The 13,383-nt window shown below is 37.7% G+C and overlaps 1 protein-coding gene across 1 annotated transcript in view; it reads left to right on the top strand.

The window, feature by feature from the left end:
• ATP6V0A1 (ATPase H+ transporting V0 subunit a1) overlaps positions 1-11,545 on the top strand; it is a 1,075,307-nt gene extending 1,063,762 nt beyond the window's left edge. Inside the window, exon 22 of the mRNA XM_044054711.1 lies at positions 11,015-11,545. Coding sequence (XP_043910646.1) covers positions 11,015-11,108 — 94 coding nt within the window. The 3' untranslated portion in view covers positions 11,109-11,545. The remainder of the gene's footprint in view (positions 1-11,014) is intronic.
• The last annotated feature ends 1,838 nt before the right edge of the window (positions 11,546-13,383 follow it).

Genomic DNA, 13,383 nt, shown 5'->3' with positions numbered 1-13,383 from the left:
CAGCTGTATGTATGGACTTTCCCTCATCCAGGGCCTTGATGACAGTCTCGAAGTCAAACAGGTTCAACAGGCAAGATCTGCCCTTGAAAAATCTGAACTGGTTGGGTTCAAGTGCTTGGAGATTTCCAATGTCCTTGTTTATGAGATCCATAATAATACGCTCCGTGGCTTTACAGATCAGACTTGACAAGCTAATCTGATGATAGTTTCCAGGGTCAGTAGTGGCACCACCTTTGTGCAAGGGGATGACAGTGGCAGTTCTCCACTCTGCTGGAATGAAGCCTGAACTTAGGCTGTGGTTGAATAAGGTGCTCAGTGATGATGCTAGTTCTTGCAGGAGATGGTGCCAAATACAGCTTGGGATGCTATCTCCCATGGAAGCTGTGTTCTTTGCCTTGGATATGGCCTTTAACACTTGATCTACGGAGATGTGGGCTGCGGGACAAGTATCTGGGATGTTGAATGGGCCTTTGGAGGGGGACGGGGGTAAAGTTTGCACTGAACCTATCAGCTAATGCTGTTCCACTGCTGGGCAAGATTAGTTCCTTTCAGGGAAGAACCTTCCACATTACTTTTATTCTTGTTAAAACTCATTTTTTTTATCCGAGAAACAAGTACTTTTAAGCTAAGAAAATTATTTTCCTTGACTGTCTCATGACTTGTATGTACTTTAAAATGACAGCACACTGTCTTTTGTGCTAAAAGTTTTTGAAAGTTGTTTAAAATTACCTTTTTTGAGAATAAACTGTGTTTATTTTACATTTCTGGCCTGAGGAAAATGTTTTAAGTCCATTCTACTGTGTGCTTTTGGGGAAAAAAGATATTTTCTTTTGCTACTTTCCTGTTTTACTACTATTGCTGCTTAGCTTCTTTGACTTAAATTTGAAAAAAAAAACTACAGGTCCCTCAGTCAGATCTTCTTCCAGCCACAGAAAGAGAAAAGCAACCTTTACCATTACAGCAGGCATTTAATTCGCCTCAGCCACAGGTGTGTGACTCGGCTGTGGCCAGAGCCAGTTCATCAGGCCACTCATCTTTTTCTTTGGATCCCTTTGGTGTTGTGCATACAACCACCACTGACCAAGGGTTAGCCACATCCTCTGCGGCTGATGGGGTCCCCTCAGTGGGAAAAGGAGAGTCAGTCTTGACAGTCATGGGAGAAGGGGCAGGAAATGTGTCACTGGTTTAGTCAAAATGTCGTGCCCATCCCTGGAAAAAATAGTTGCTAGTGATATTGGGTCTGTTTCTGTATTTTTTTTGTCAAAAAGAGACCAAAAAACTAAACATTTGCCTCTCCCTTTGTTAGTCACCCTGGACAGGAGTAATTTGATGGGCTTGGTTTAAGGTTTTGTGCAAGCTGTTCCTGTTAGTTTCTGATAAAGGAAAAGGGGATTCCTTTTTCCCAGAAGAGGTTCAAGAGTTGGAATCTGTAGGGAATGTGAGAGGACAGATGCAGTGTTTTCTGCTAAGGTTTCTGATTCAGATTCTGAGGAGAGTGCTGTATCCGATTCTCCCTGTGAGAGGGATTCTCTTTCCCTGCGACTGTTTCCAGAGTGAACCGTTGTTGTCAATGGGAGAATACTGAGGTTTCTCAGTTGGAATTTCAAGAACCTTCATCAAATCCCCACGGTGCTGTCAGCATTGGAGGATGCGTTTGTCACAGTCTGCGGTTTCCCCCACAACCATCCTGCTGCCACTAAATTTGTATATTCTTTCAAGTTTTTATATACTTGTCCCAGACCTGACCCAACAGTTATAGCTGCATTTAATCCAGCTGCTTCCAAGTATTTTGCTTATTTTAATCCTTCTTCTGACAAGGATGATAAAGCTATTGATAAGTTTGGAAGAAAAAGTGTATGGCTCTGCAGCTTTGATTTTTAGATTGGTTTCTTTGATTTAGAATTTTAGAATTCTTAATTTTTAGGCTCGTATGTTAAAGCTTATTCTGATTTAATTGTGAAAGTATGAGGAATGTTTTGGCTTCAGTTTTTTTCTTCTGAGGTAAATATGCACCATGTAGTTTTGTTTATTCTATTTCTCAGATCGTTGTCTAAAGTGTTTGACTCTGTATAGTGCTTCCAGAGCTGTTGCCACTGGTACTGTTTTGAGGAGGTTTGCCTGGCTGTGTTATCAAGAACTACCAGATGTCAAAATTTGAATTCTCCATTGGATAGAGATTTATTTTGTACCCTCTGCTGCAGAGGTTATCAAAAAGTGTGTTGAGAGAAGTAATCTGATTCAGGAAATCTCTCAGATTTTCCAACCCTCCTTATCTAAATGTTCTGTTCCCATGTCTAATTTTGGAAAGCAATAAAATAAACATTCTCAGCAGACTGCTGGTAAGCAGATGTTTAAAAAGAGATGGCAGAGAGGTTCCAAAAAGAAAGCGGGAACCTCCCAGAACAAGACGTGCATGGCTATATAAGGGTCTTGTCCCCCCTCCCACTTTGGTAGTCCCTTATCACTTCCAAAAAGTCTGAATTTCCATTTCTGTCTTTGGCATCATACTGTTTCAGACAAACGGGTGCTTAATGTGATCCATCTAGGATTCACGTGGCAGTGGGAGGAAATTTTTCCTTTCCAGGGGATTATGTCTCATCTGCCAGACCAAACCCTTCCCCTATTAATCCTGTCATACATAATAGGCTGTCTAAGGGGTGTGATATAAGCTTTTCCTTGTCCTCCTTCTCCTCAGTTGGGGGAAGGATTTTACTTAAGAATGTTTTAGTGGCAAAGAAAGAAAACTCCTGGCAACAAGTTCTGTATCTATCTTTCCTGAATCAGTTTGTGTATAGTGCCCAAGTTCAAAATGCTTTCATTTCACAACCTGTTATCCCATACTAATTTGAGTTTTCTAGTAAGCTTAGATTAAAAAGATGCATATCATAACATTCTTATTCATCCATAATTCAGGTACTCCTTAAGGTTTTGTGTGCCTGGATCACATTATAAGTTCTCTGCCTTCCATTCGGGCTCTCCACTGCTCTGAGGGTGTTAGCAAAGTGTTTGGCTTCTGTTGTATAGCCTGTTGCAGGCTACAAGGTACTCTTATTTTTCCATATTTAGATGACTTATCTTTGTAGTGTCTTTTTTCAAGTGTCAGGAATTTCTCACCCTGGGTAAGAGTTCTATGCAGGATGGGATTTTAAGAGAACATTCAAAAGTCTTTCTGGACTTTGTCATTCATGATTGTGTTTCTGGGGTGCCTGCTAGATCCTTAGTACAAAGTGCTTTTCTTTCACATGAAAAAATAGAGCTATATTTACATCTATTCCTGGGGCTTTCCACCCAGACGTCTGTCACAGTGAAGAGAGTACCTCAGGATTCTGGGTCTCATGACTTCTATGATCCTCTTGATACCTCTTGCAAGACTTCACATGAGAGCCATTGATTCAAGAAGTGTTTCTAAAGGTAAAAAAATAAAAGCAAGTGTCATTCTGGTAGTTTTACACTGTCGAAGGCATTCATTGTTAAGTCTGCTCCGAACATTAGTGGTCTCTCACTGTTCTGTACATGTGAATCTTGCATCTCAACAAAAAGGCAGAACATTGCATATGAACTGTAAACCTGCCTTTCTCACAGCAAGTATTTTCCAGGTTGCTTCTTGATGGACATCTCCAGAGGTCTTAAATATGGGTATATATTAGTACAGCGAAAGTTTAGCTTGTCAAACACCGAAATGTCAACAGCTAAACAGTGCTTAAAACCACGAATGGCTAGTTATGCAGTTTTTTTCATAGGGAAAAAAGTTGCTTGGCTATTATCTGGAATTTGCCCTTTTCCCCAGTGTAGAGCGTTCTCAGAGTTGGTATATTTAGTTAGGGCAGTTATGGGGGGCACAGCCCCCCAATTAATTAGGGTTTAAAAGTTTGTTTTAGTGTCCAACAGCCAACCCAAGTTTTTCCCTATGAAAACTTCACAGAAGTGGCTGTTTGCGGTTTTAAGATTTCTCTTTTTAGCTGTCAACGTTTGGGTGTTCGACAACCTAAGTGGTCAGTTTTATAATATGGACCCTTAAATATTCTCAAAAAAGTATGAGATAGGGATCACCCACTGCAAATCTAACTTACTATAGTGGCAGAAAGTATTTTGCTTGTAGTGGAATCAGAGAATTGACCATCTTTCTCATTCTGTACAAGTTTCTGCAGCACCTTTCTTTTTAATGAGCCTTCACTCTCTTTATCTGTTTGCATATTATCTTGCCATATTCCTAGTGCTTTGAAACAGGCCATGAAAGTCATTCTTCACTTAAAACCACCAAGTTATCTTGTCGCTTTTGCATGAGGTTTGAATTTTGTGGTTGATAAACTGAATTAGCTTCCTTTTCAGCCCTTTGTATGCAAATGTCAAGATATCCTGCATCTCTCAAATATTAAGCAAATGCTGTTTGATGAGAAAACATATTCAAAAGAGCATTCGCTCAACAAACAGTGCTGAGTCAAAAACTGTTTCAGTATGAGTGGTGAGCCCCTCGTACATCTCCCATACATTAGGTTGTACCCTTTGCACCCTCTATTTAATGCTAGTGTTTCTGCATGCTGAGTGAAAGGGGAACTATAGGATTTGTGTTTTTTATTAGGTGGCCTATTGCACAATCCTCAGACAAATATTTTCATGTATCGTTACTGGGTGCACAAAACAAATCTGCATAATGCCCATTCGTTGAAAGGTACTGAATATTTTAAGATGTTAAGCAAGCCATTTGGACACAGATATGTGAATGTTATAACCCTTCTCATATTTAAACACTAAAAAGATATTTTTAACACGGCAATATAAAAGTCAGCCACTACCCTGCACTTCTACATTGCATGAGACCATCTTTTGAAATAGGATTTTTTTAATATTAATTGAAAAAAGAGGTTCATATAATCCAGACGTTTGACAAGTATTTTTTACAGTCTGCCTGTATTTGCTACATGGCGCATTTGCATTTTGTCTAATTTTCAGATTGCAGATGCAGAGAACAGAATGCCAAGTGCTTTTAAAGGGGAATGCTGTTCTTACTTTTGTGCAGAGAGATGTTTCACTGCTGCTTTAAAAGTAATCACATTTTGCATCTGTAAATGTGTTAAAGTTCTTATGGAAGAGCATTGTTCTTACTGATGTTCATTCATAGCTTAGCAGAATTTATTGCATTGTTTTGTTTTTCTTTCAACTGTATACATTCCTTCAGCAAAAGGGGAAACATGTAAATCCTTCAGTACTGTATTTGTAATTATGTTCAACTGTATTATAGTAGACTTATAAAAATCCTGAAATATTGAAACCATGTGCTATGCTTTGCAGCGAACTGAAATCTTTGTGTACTTTTTTGAACTGACTAATTAGTTCCAGCATTAGAATGGCTAACTACTTGGAAAAAATTTCTCACAGTAAGAACAGAAGTACAGGGCTTGTTTTGATACTGAATCATGTTTTCCTACCATATTTGGTTGTACTGGATGAGACACTGGAACCTGTCCAAGGCTGTTCCTTCATTTAAATTATCGGAGTAGTTGTACAGCCAAGCAGCCAGGGTATCCTTGCAAAGAAGTTAGGTGTTAAAAATCTGCTTGGCACAAGCAACTCTCTAAGAAGAAAGCCTGCCTGGTAAGTTATTTGCTTGAACTTAGAGTTCTTGCAAGTACAAAGTGAAGGAATCAAACACAAGATTACATGATTAAATTGTTTACATCTGATGGCCTTTAATCATTTCTGCCATATTGCCAGATCATTTTTAATTGTTTAGTTTGCTATAAGACAAGCACTGAACATTTTACTGGTAATGCAGTTGACCTAGCTACTTTGGAATTATGACAAGAGAGGGTATGTGAGACAAGTACCACTTGCGTGAATATTTAAGCAAACATTTGTCTTTCAAACTTTCTATGTAGGATGTACACATTATGTGCTTGTAGCAGAGATGCTTTTTATAAGGTATTCTACCATACTGAAATATATATTTTTTAGCTTTTTTTTCCCTTTAACTATATGCCAGTCAGTTTTTTCACTTCAGTGTAATGTATTTCATGAAAATGTTAGAAGCGTTAGTTCATACCTCTTAACCTGGAAACATCAAAAATCTGGACAAAGACCCATGAAAATAGGTACAAATCTGTACGCTGATTAACATAAAATTTGCCTACATAATTATGTAGTCCTTCCCACTCCATTGGAATTGTGGGATTGATTACTCAGGCATACGGTCAGTAATTGTGAATACACAAATAAAACATGAAGAACTGTACCTCCCCTCAAGAGTACTATTTCTGCTTACTAGCCAAATGGAATCATATAGCTTTTCCCTGTAAACAGAAGTAATCATCGTAAACTAACTTCCTCTTCAAAAGCTCCACTGCATGAGTTAACAGAACTGTCCTTACATGCTACTGTAGCATAAGACAATGGTTAGGTTACTGATCTGAAAACCAATCATGCTTTGTAGAGCTACAGATCTGCTGCTCTGAAGATGTCAAGGAACCAAACAAATCCTCAGAAAATTATCCCTAAAGACAGAATACACAAACATTAGGGAGAAGGTGGAGAAATTGGGAAACAACCACAGCAAAAAAAAAAAAAGTGAAATTTCAAACCTCAATTTATTTAAGCAATCATGGTCAAGCCTGAAAATCCCCAACAGTTAATTCAAGTGATAATCTCCAGTACTGGATTATGTTATCTTCACAATTGTAAACCAAAAAATAAGCACCCTGGTAGTCAGTCTCCAGTCCGTTTTATTGTATAAAAAAATCAGTTACGCGCTTTCATCAAACACAGTTGACTTCATCAGAACAAAGGCCTTTTTATTAAAAGCAGTTTAAATAGATTAAAAACAACCATAATTGGTTAAAAAACACCCAATAAAAACCATTAAATTAGCATAAACCATGAATATTAATATTTAAAATAACCAGAGTAGGAAAAACCATTAGATCAGTATTATTCTGTCGTAAAACAATAAAACAAATGAAGGGACTTAGACTTGTCCTGCTTTTTCTTTTAACACAAAGCAGGACAAGCTTAAGTCCCTTCATTTGCTTATTTTTTGGTTTATTTGTTTTTTTTTTTTCTTTTTTTTTGGTAAGCACTTTTATACCACTTTACTGGTTTTATATTTTTACAATTGTACCGGAATCCCCAGTAATGTCAACTTAACATATTTTAATTTAAGGGGATAGTACCTTATTCGGACCACCTAGAATGTAAATGGGAAAAACAAAAGTTTAAAAGCAAGAGTGAGAAAGAGATTCTTGTAAATGAGGCAACAACATTTAAACAGAAGACAAATTGCTACACCTTAGACTGAGAATGACCCAGCAGTTAATAGTGCAGTCCTTACCATAAGTCATCAAAAATATTTACCTGTGAATGCTTCTGAAAATGATGCAAACAGTTGCCCTGGTATTGCATGTAGCTCAGGTTTCTTTTCATTGCTATCCCATATTTCAAATATGAGAAGCAGCTGAAGTCAAAATATTCTCAAGAGAAAATAAAAGGTGAAGAACAGCTTTGCTAGAACTATCTGTGCAGTCGATAAAGTGTCCAAGCAGGAAAGTGTACAAACAAAACTCCTTACTATCGTCAAACCCTCCAGACTTCCAGGACAAAGCCTATTTTCTTACTTCTAGCCCGGTAGCCTTTAAAACCTCGCTAAAGCAACATCTAAATAAAGCTTGGCTGTGCTTGTGCTCTTTTCCTGGTTAACTTCACCTCTGCTTTCTCCCTGTCTGTTTTACTCCAAGCTGACATTCTCACCTCCTTTTTCATTTCCTCCTGACTAACTCTACATGAGATAACTCACCCCACTTTCCACACTCTTCCCCCCCCCCACAAAAAAAAAAAATCACAGAAATGTCAACTATTTACACTATGAAATAATGTCTTGTACCCATCTCCTTTGACTATGAGCAAAAGAATGTATAATATTGTATACGTTTGGATATTTTTCTTGTATAGTTAAATGCTAAGATGTCTGTCTCTCTTCATGAACCTGGAACTACTTTTCTCTTTATTAAGCGAAGACATTATAATTTGTTTATAATATGTTTGTAAATCATGGTCTGTAGTTGGAGCTTTTCTACCCAGGCCTCTGCTGAAAATGGGTTATTTTGACCAAGACGAACTGTCCCGGTAAACAAATGTCAAAATTAAATATTAAATAAATAAAAGTATGTTCACTTGTATGCGTCTCTAATGGTTTGCATGCAGTAGTTTAAATTTTTCATTTGTGTAGGGTTGTGTGATGTGCTGCAAGTCATGCTAAGTGATGAAACTAGCCATGGTTGCTCACAGACACTTGACACAATGTAAACGATAGAGGGTCATTGCACTCATTAACTCCTCATTTCATTGGATAGACAGAGGGACCGAGCTAGGAAAGATGTGCAGCAGGTAAAGGTGATAAAGGATAATGAGGGAAACATACAAGCGAGGAGAGTGTGTTGAGGAGATGGAAAGAGTACTTTGAGGGGTTGATGAATGAAGAGAATGAGAGGGAGAGAAGGTTGGATGATATAGGGATAGTGAATCATGAAGTACAATGGATTAGCAAGGAGGAAGTAAGGATAGCTATGAAGAGAATGAAGAATGGAAAGGCTGTTGGCCCAGATGACATACCTGTGGAAGCATGGATGTGTTTAGGTGAAATGGCAGTGGAGTTTTTAACCAGATTGTTTAATGAAATCTTGGAAAGTGAGAGGATGCCCGAGGAATGGAGAAAAAGTGTTTTGGTACCGATTTTTAAGAATAAGGGTGATGTGCAGAGCTGTAGTAACTACAGAGGGATTAAATTGATCAGTCACAGCATGAAGCTATGGGAAAGAGTAGTGGAAGTAAGGTTAAGAAGGGACGTGATGATTAGTGATCAGCAGTATGGCTTCATGCCAGGAAAGAGCACTACAGATGCGATCTTTGCTCTGAGAGTGTTGATGGAGAAGTACAGAGAATGTTGGAAGGAGTTGCATTGTGTTTTTGTAGACTTAATGAAAGCATATGACAGGGTGCCTAGAGAGGAGTTGTGGTATTATATGAGGAAGTCAGGAGTGTCAGAAAAGTATGTAAGAGTGGTACAGGATATGTACGAATGTAGAGTGACAGCGGTGAGGTCTGCAGTGGGAGTGACAGATGCGTTTAAGGTGGAGGTGGGGTTACATCAAGGATCAGCTCTGAGCCCTTCCTTATTTGCAATGGTGATGGACAGGTTAACAGATGAGATCAGACAGGAGTCCCTGTGGACTATGATGTTTGCAGATGACATTGTGATCTGTAGTGATAGTAGGGAACAGGTGCGGGAGACCCTGGAGAGTTGGAGAAATGCTCTAGAGAGAAGAGGAATGAAGGTCAGCAGGACTAAGACAGAATATATGTGTGTGAATGAGAGGGAGGATAGAGCAATGGTGAGGATGCAAGGAGTAGAGGTGGCGAAGGTGGCGGAGTTTAAATACTTGGGGTCAGTAGTTCAGAGTAACGGTAAGTGTGTAAGAGATGTGAAGAAGAGAGTGCAGGCAGGATAGAGTGGGTGGAGAAGAATGTCAGGAGTGATTTGTGACAGACGAGTACCTGTAAGAATGAAAGGGAAGGTCTACAAGAGGGTAATGAGACCAGCTATGTTATATGGGTTGGAGACAGTGACATTGACAAAAAAGCAGGAGTTTGAGCTGGATGTGGCAGAATTAAACATGTTAAGATTTGCACTGGGTGTGACGAGGGTGGACAGGATTAGGAATAAGTATATTAGAGGGTCAGCCCAGGTTGTAAGGTTTGGAGACAAAGCTAGAGAGGCACGATTACGTTGGTTTGGATGTGCTGAGGAGGGATGCTGAGTATATTGGGAAAAATGCTAAGGATGAAGCTACCAGGTAACAGGAAAAGAGGAAGACCTAAGATAAGGTTTATTGATGTGGTGAGAGAGGACATGCAGGTGGTTGGTGTGACAGAGTAAGATGCAGAGGACAGGAAGGAATGGAAACAGGTGATCTGCTGTGGCAACCCCTAACAGGAACAGCCGAAAGAAGATGATGATGATTCTGTAGAATTCTGTTATCAAATAGAAGCATGTTCTTACTGTTTATGAACATGATGTTAGTGTTATTTAATATGCAGTGCAGTAACATTGCATAAAGTTCTTCAGGAATACCAGTTAAGTTGTTACTTAATGTATGAGCTCACTGTTAACTTTTTTAGTATCTGCTCTAATTTCTTGTATATGTTAGTGTTCTCCCTTTAACTCTTGTCCAGTGCATACCACTACCCTGCAATGCCAATGATAAGGGTTAATGAGGGAACCCTATCCCATCATGAAGTATATTAGAAAGTGTAACTGGATGCTAAATAGGTAACATAGTGATTTTTATTACAATTTACTGTCACTTCTCACTGTACAGCAGTGAGCAGAATTGTTTCTTAAATACCATTCTGTAAAAGTAAGGTGGGCTGTACATACATGACAAAAATGCATGTGTGCACCATGGAGCTGTGACGCTGCTCATCAACTTTCATATGCCCTCAAAATTATTTATAGTTGGTGCATGTAGCATAAAGGGCTTCTGTTTTTCTCAAAAATAATGAGAAATAAGTGAAAAGCAGTGGTGTGTGTTCAATGTTTAGTATACTTATTGTATCAGAAATGACATTTTAAGGTATGTGCGCATGGTATGTTTGTGTGTGTGTATATGTATGTGTATATGTGTATGTATATATATATATATATATATATATATATATATATATATATATATAATGTGTGTGACAAGTGTGTATGAATGGCATATAAGTCTGTCTCCTGAGCCCATTGGCTGTAAAAATAGTGTTAATACTTGGAGGTCTTAACATTTTTAGGTTGAGTAGATGGTATTAAGTAGCTGGCAGCTTAATCATAAAAGGGAGGAGCAAATTATTTAAGTACTTTAAAAGGGTATACAAGAAGAGTGCAGGTAGTGAACCTTGGATAATCAGAGCAGTTGACGTGTTTTAGACTTGTATTAAAATAGTAGAGTTCAGAAAATCATACACATTTTGTGTTGTTGTTTTACAGGGTCGAGTTCCAGAACAAGTTCTACAGTGGCAATGGATTTAAGTTTGTTCCCTTCTCATTTGTAAGCATCCTTGAAGGAAGATTTGAAGAGTGAAGTCCGTAACTTAACCAGCCTGAAGCAGTGGATTGTGTTTTGCACTGTACTGTGCCCCTTTTTGTTCAGAATATTACTGCACCTGCTTGTGTTGAAACGTAGTCGTTAACTGGAGTAAAATTCAAAACATATTATCTTGCAGTGTTGTGTCTGTGAATGAAATCATCAGAACTGTATTACTGTCAATTGTAAAACTCTTATCTGTGTAATATCAGAAAAAATCCTTTTAAATGTGTTTTTATTTATTAGCAGTAACATATTTTAAAATGAATTCTGTAAAGCTGCCTTACCCGAGACATCCTCCAAAGCACTGCCTGCTGTTGCTTTTGCTGCAGTCAAACCTAAGGTTTGTAAACAGTTTTGTGACACTTTACTTAAGGATGAAACTGGCAGATTTTTTTTTTCTTTCTCATATAAATGTGTGATAATGCCAGAAATCCGATTTAAATCATTACACTAAGTCTTCTTAAAGCACTTCTAATTTAAGATAAGCTTCATTTTTCAGAAGGACATGCTGTGTTCTTTGATGCAGTCACTCAAATGTTGAGCTTTATAGAGATATCCATGTGTTTTATGACCAAGATTGAAATCCTCCAGTCTCTTTACTTTTTTTTTTATATTTATGTAGGATTTTCTTTGTCACTAAATGATTCAAATCAGCATTATATTTATGTATCATTTTCTTTGTCACTAAATGATTCAGATCAGCATCTTTTACACGTAGGTTTTAAGAGATGCAGTGTGAAACTGAATTAGTCTAATATTCCAGGGAGGGCTAGTGTCCAGTAGTACATTCCGTATTTTTTTTTTTTTATCAGAAATGTAGCACCTATGTTCAACTTCTGTGATACAGCCAAGAAGTGGATGGAGAGTTTGTGTGTAGGTTAACTGACTGTGGAAACTTTTGTTGTACCAGCCAGTCTTCATGACAAAAAAACATTAGTACCGAGATTTTAATGCTAGCATAAGAATATTGCTAAAATATAATTAGTGATTATAGTCTTTGTAATGCAGTTGTTGTGTCTTTCGGCTTATCCCGGTATTAATCTTGGCAGATGCTGGCACACTTTTCTTCAGCCGTGTTAATCCACTCAGTTTAACCATGATTTTTTTTCTTTTTTCTGTGTGTGTGTGTGTGTGTGTGTGTGTGTGTGTGTGTGTGTGTGTGTGTGTGTGTGTATAGATATATATATATATATATATATATATATATATATATATATATATATATATACACACACACACACACTCCTGCATGTGTTATGGTGAAATGGTGCCTACATTTATCAATACAAAAATTACCACATTACAGAGGATCAGTACAAAATATAAATATCATTAGCAATTAACTAATTTATTGGGTATCAGAAGAAACCTAAATAGTTATGTGCTTTTGGATGTATGACAACTAAAATGTGCACTGGGAAGAAATCTTCAAGATATGTTCCATTTTGTTTTACCCTTAAGATGTATCATTCTCCCAAGAGTGTGCGTATTTTTGTGTGTGTATGTGTATATATTTATACATATATAATGTGATGTCCAGACTGAATAACGTGGGTGTTGCAGGACAAGTTACATTTATGTCACTTATTAAGCTTGCTGTTAATTTCTTTTACCATTGTTTACATACAAGAAGTATTGTTGACTGTGTGGTGAATGTTTACAGTGCATTGTATTTGCATATATACTCTGAAACTGAAGGTTGTTGTTTCTCCTTGCCTGTGACTATAAAACTACAGTACTGCAAAATCATTGAGAATAATAATGAGATAATTAGATGAAAATGCACCATCTTTGTTGTTTTCCTGATTAAACATGTTAAAACCTAGCTGCTTTTTTTTTTTAATTTTTTATTGCATATGTTCTTAGTGGTTGGGCTAATATGCAGAAATGCCTATTCTTTGTTCTTTGGATGTGTTACCCACTTGTATATAAACATGTCTCTTCTGGAGAATTTGTCTGAAGAGTTCGTCCATGTTTCTTCTGGAGAGAATTTATCTGAAGAGTTCGTCCAAGTGTATGCATTCTTAATGATGTGTTAACTTGACATGAAAATTATATAGAAGTGGTGACAGCAGGTAAGGACCATGTGATCCTGACACTCTACCCACTTTTCTATATTATTTTCTTATTGGTTCAAAAACAAACAAAACCTTGCCTCCAGCTTCTCATGTTTCTGTTCCGTGCATTTTTGAATTAGTACAATACTTTCTGAAGCTAATACTGTCTCAGAAAGACCTGTGCCTCCCAGGCTGTCTGTTAAAAATGCTTT

This window comes from Protopterus annectens, chromosome 13.part0 (assembly GCF_019279795.1).
Source record: "Protopterus annectens isolate FY-2018-M chromosome 13.part0, PAN1.0, whole genome shotgun sequence".
NCBI lineage: Eukaryota > Metazoa > Chordata > Ceratodontiformes > Protopteridae > Protopterus > Protopterus annectens.
Note: the sequence above shows the minus strand (reverse complement) of the source record. Positions and strands in the feature narration are given on the sequence as shown.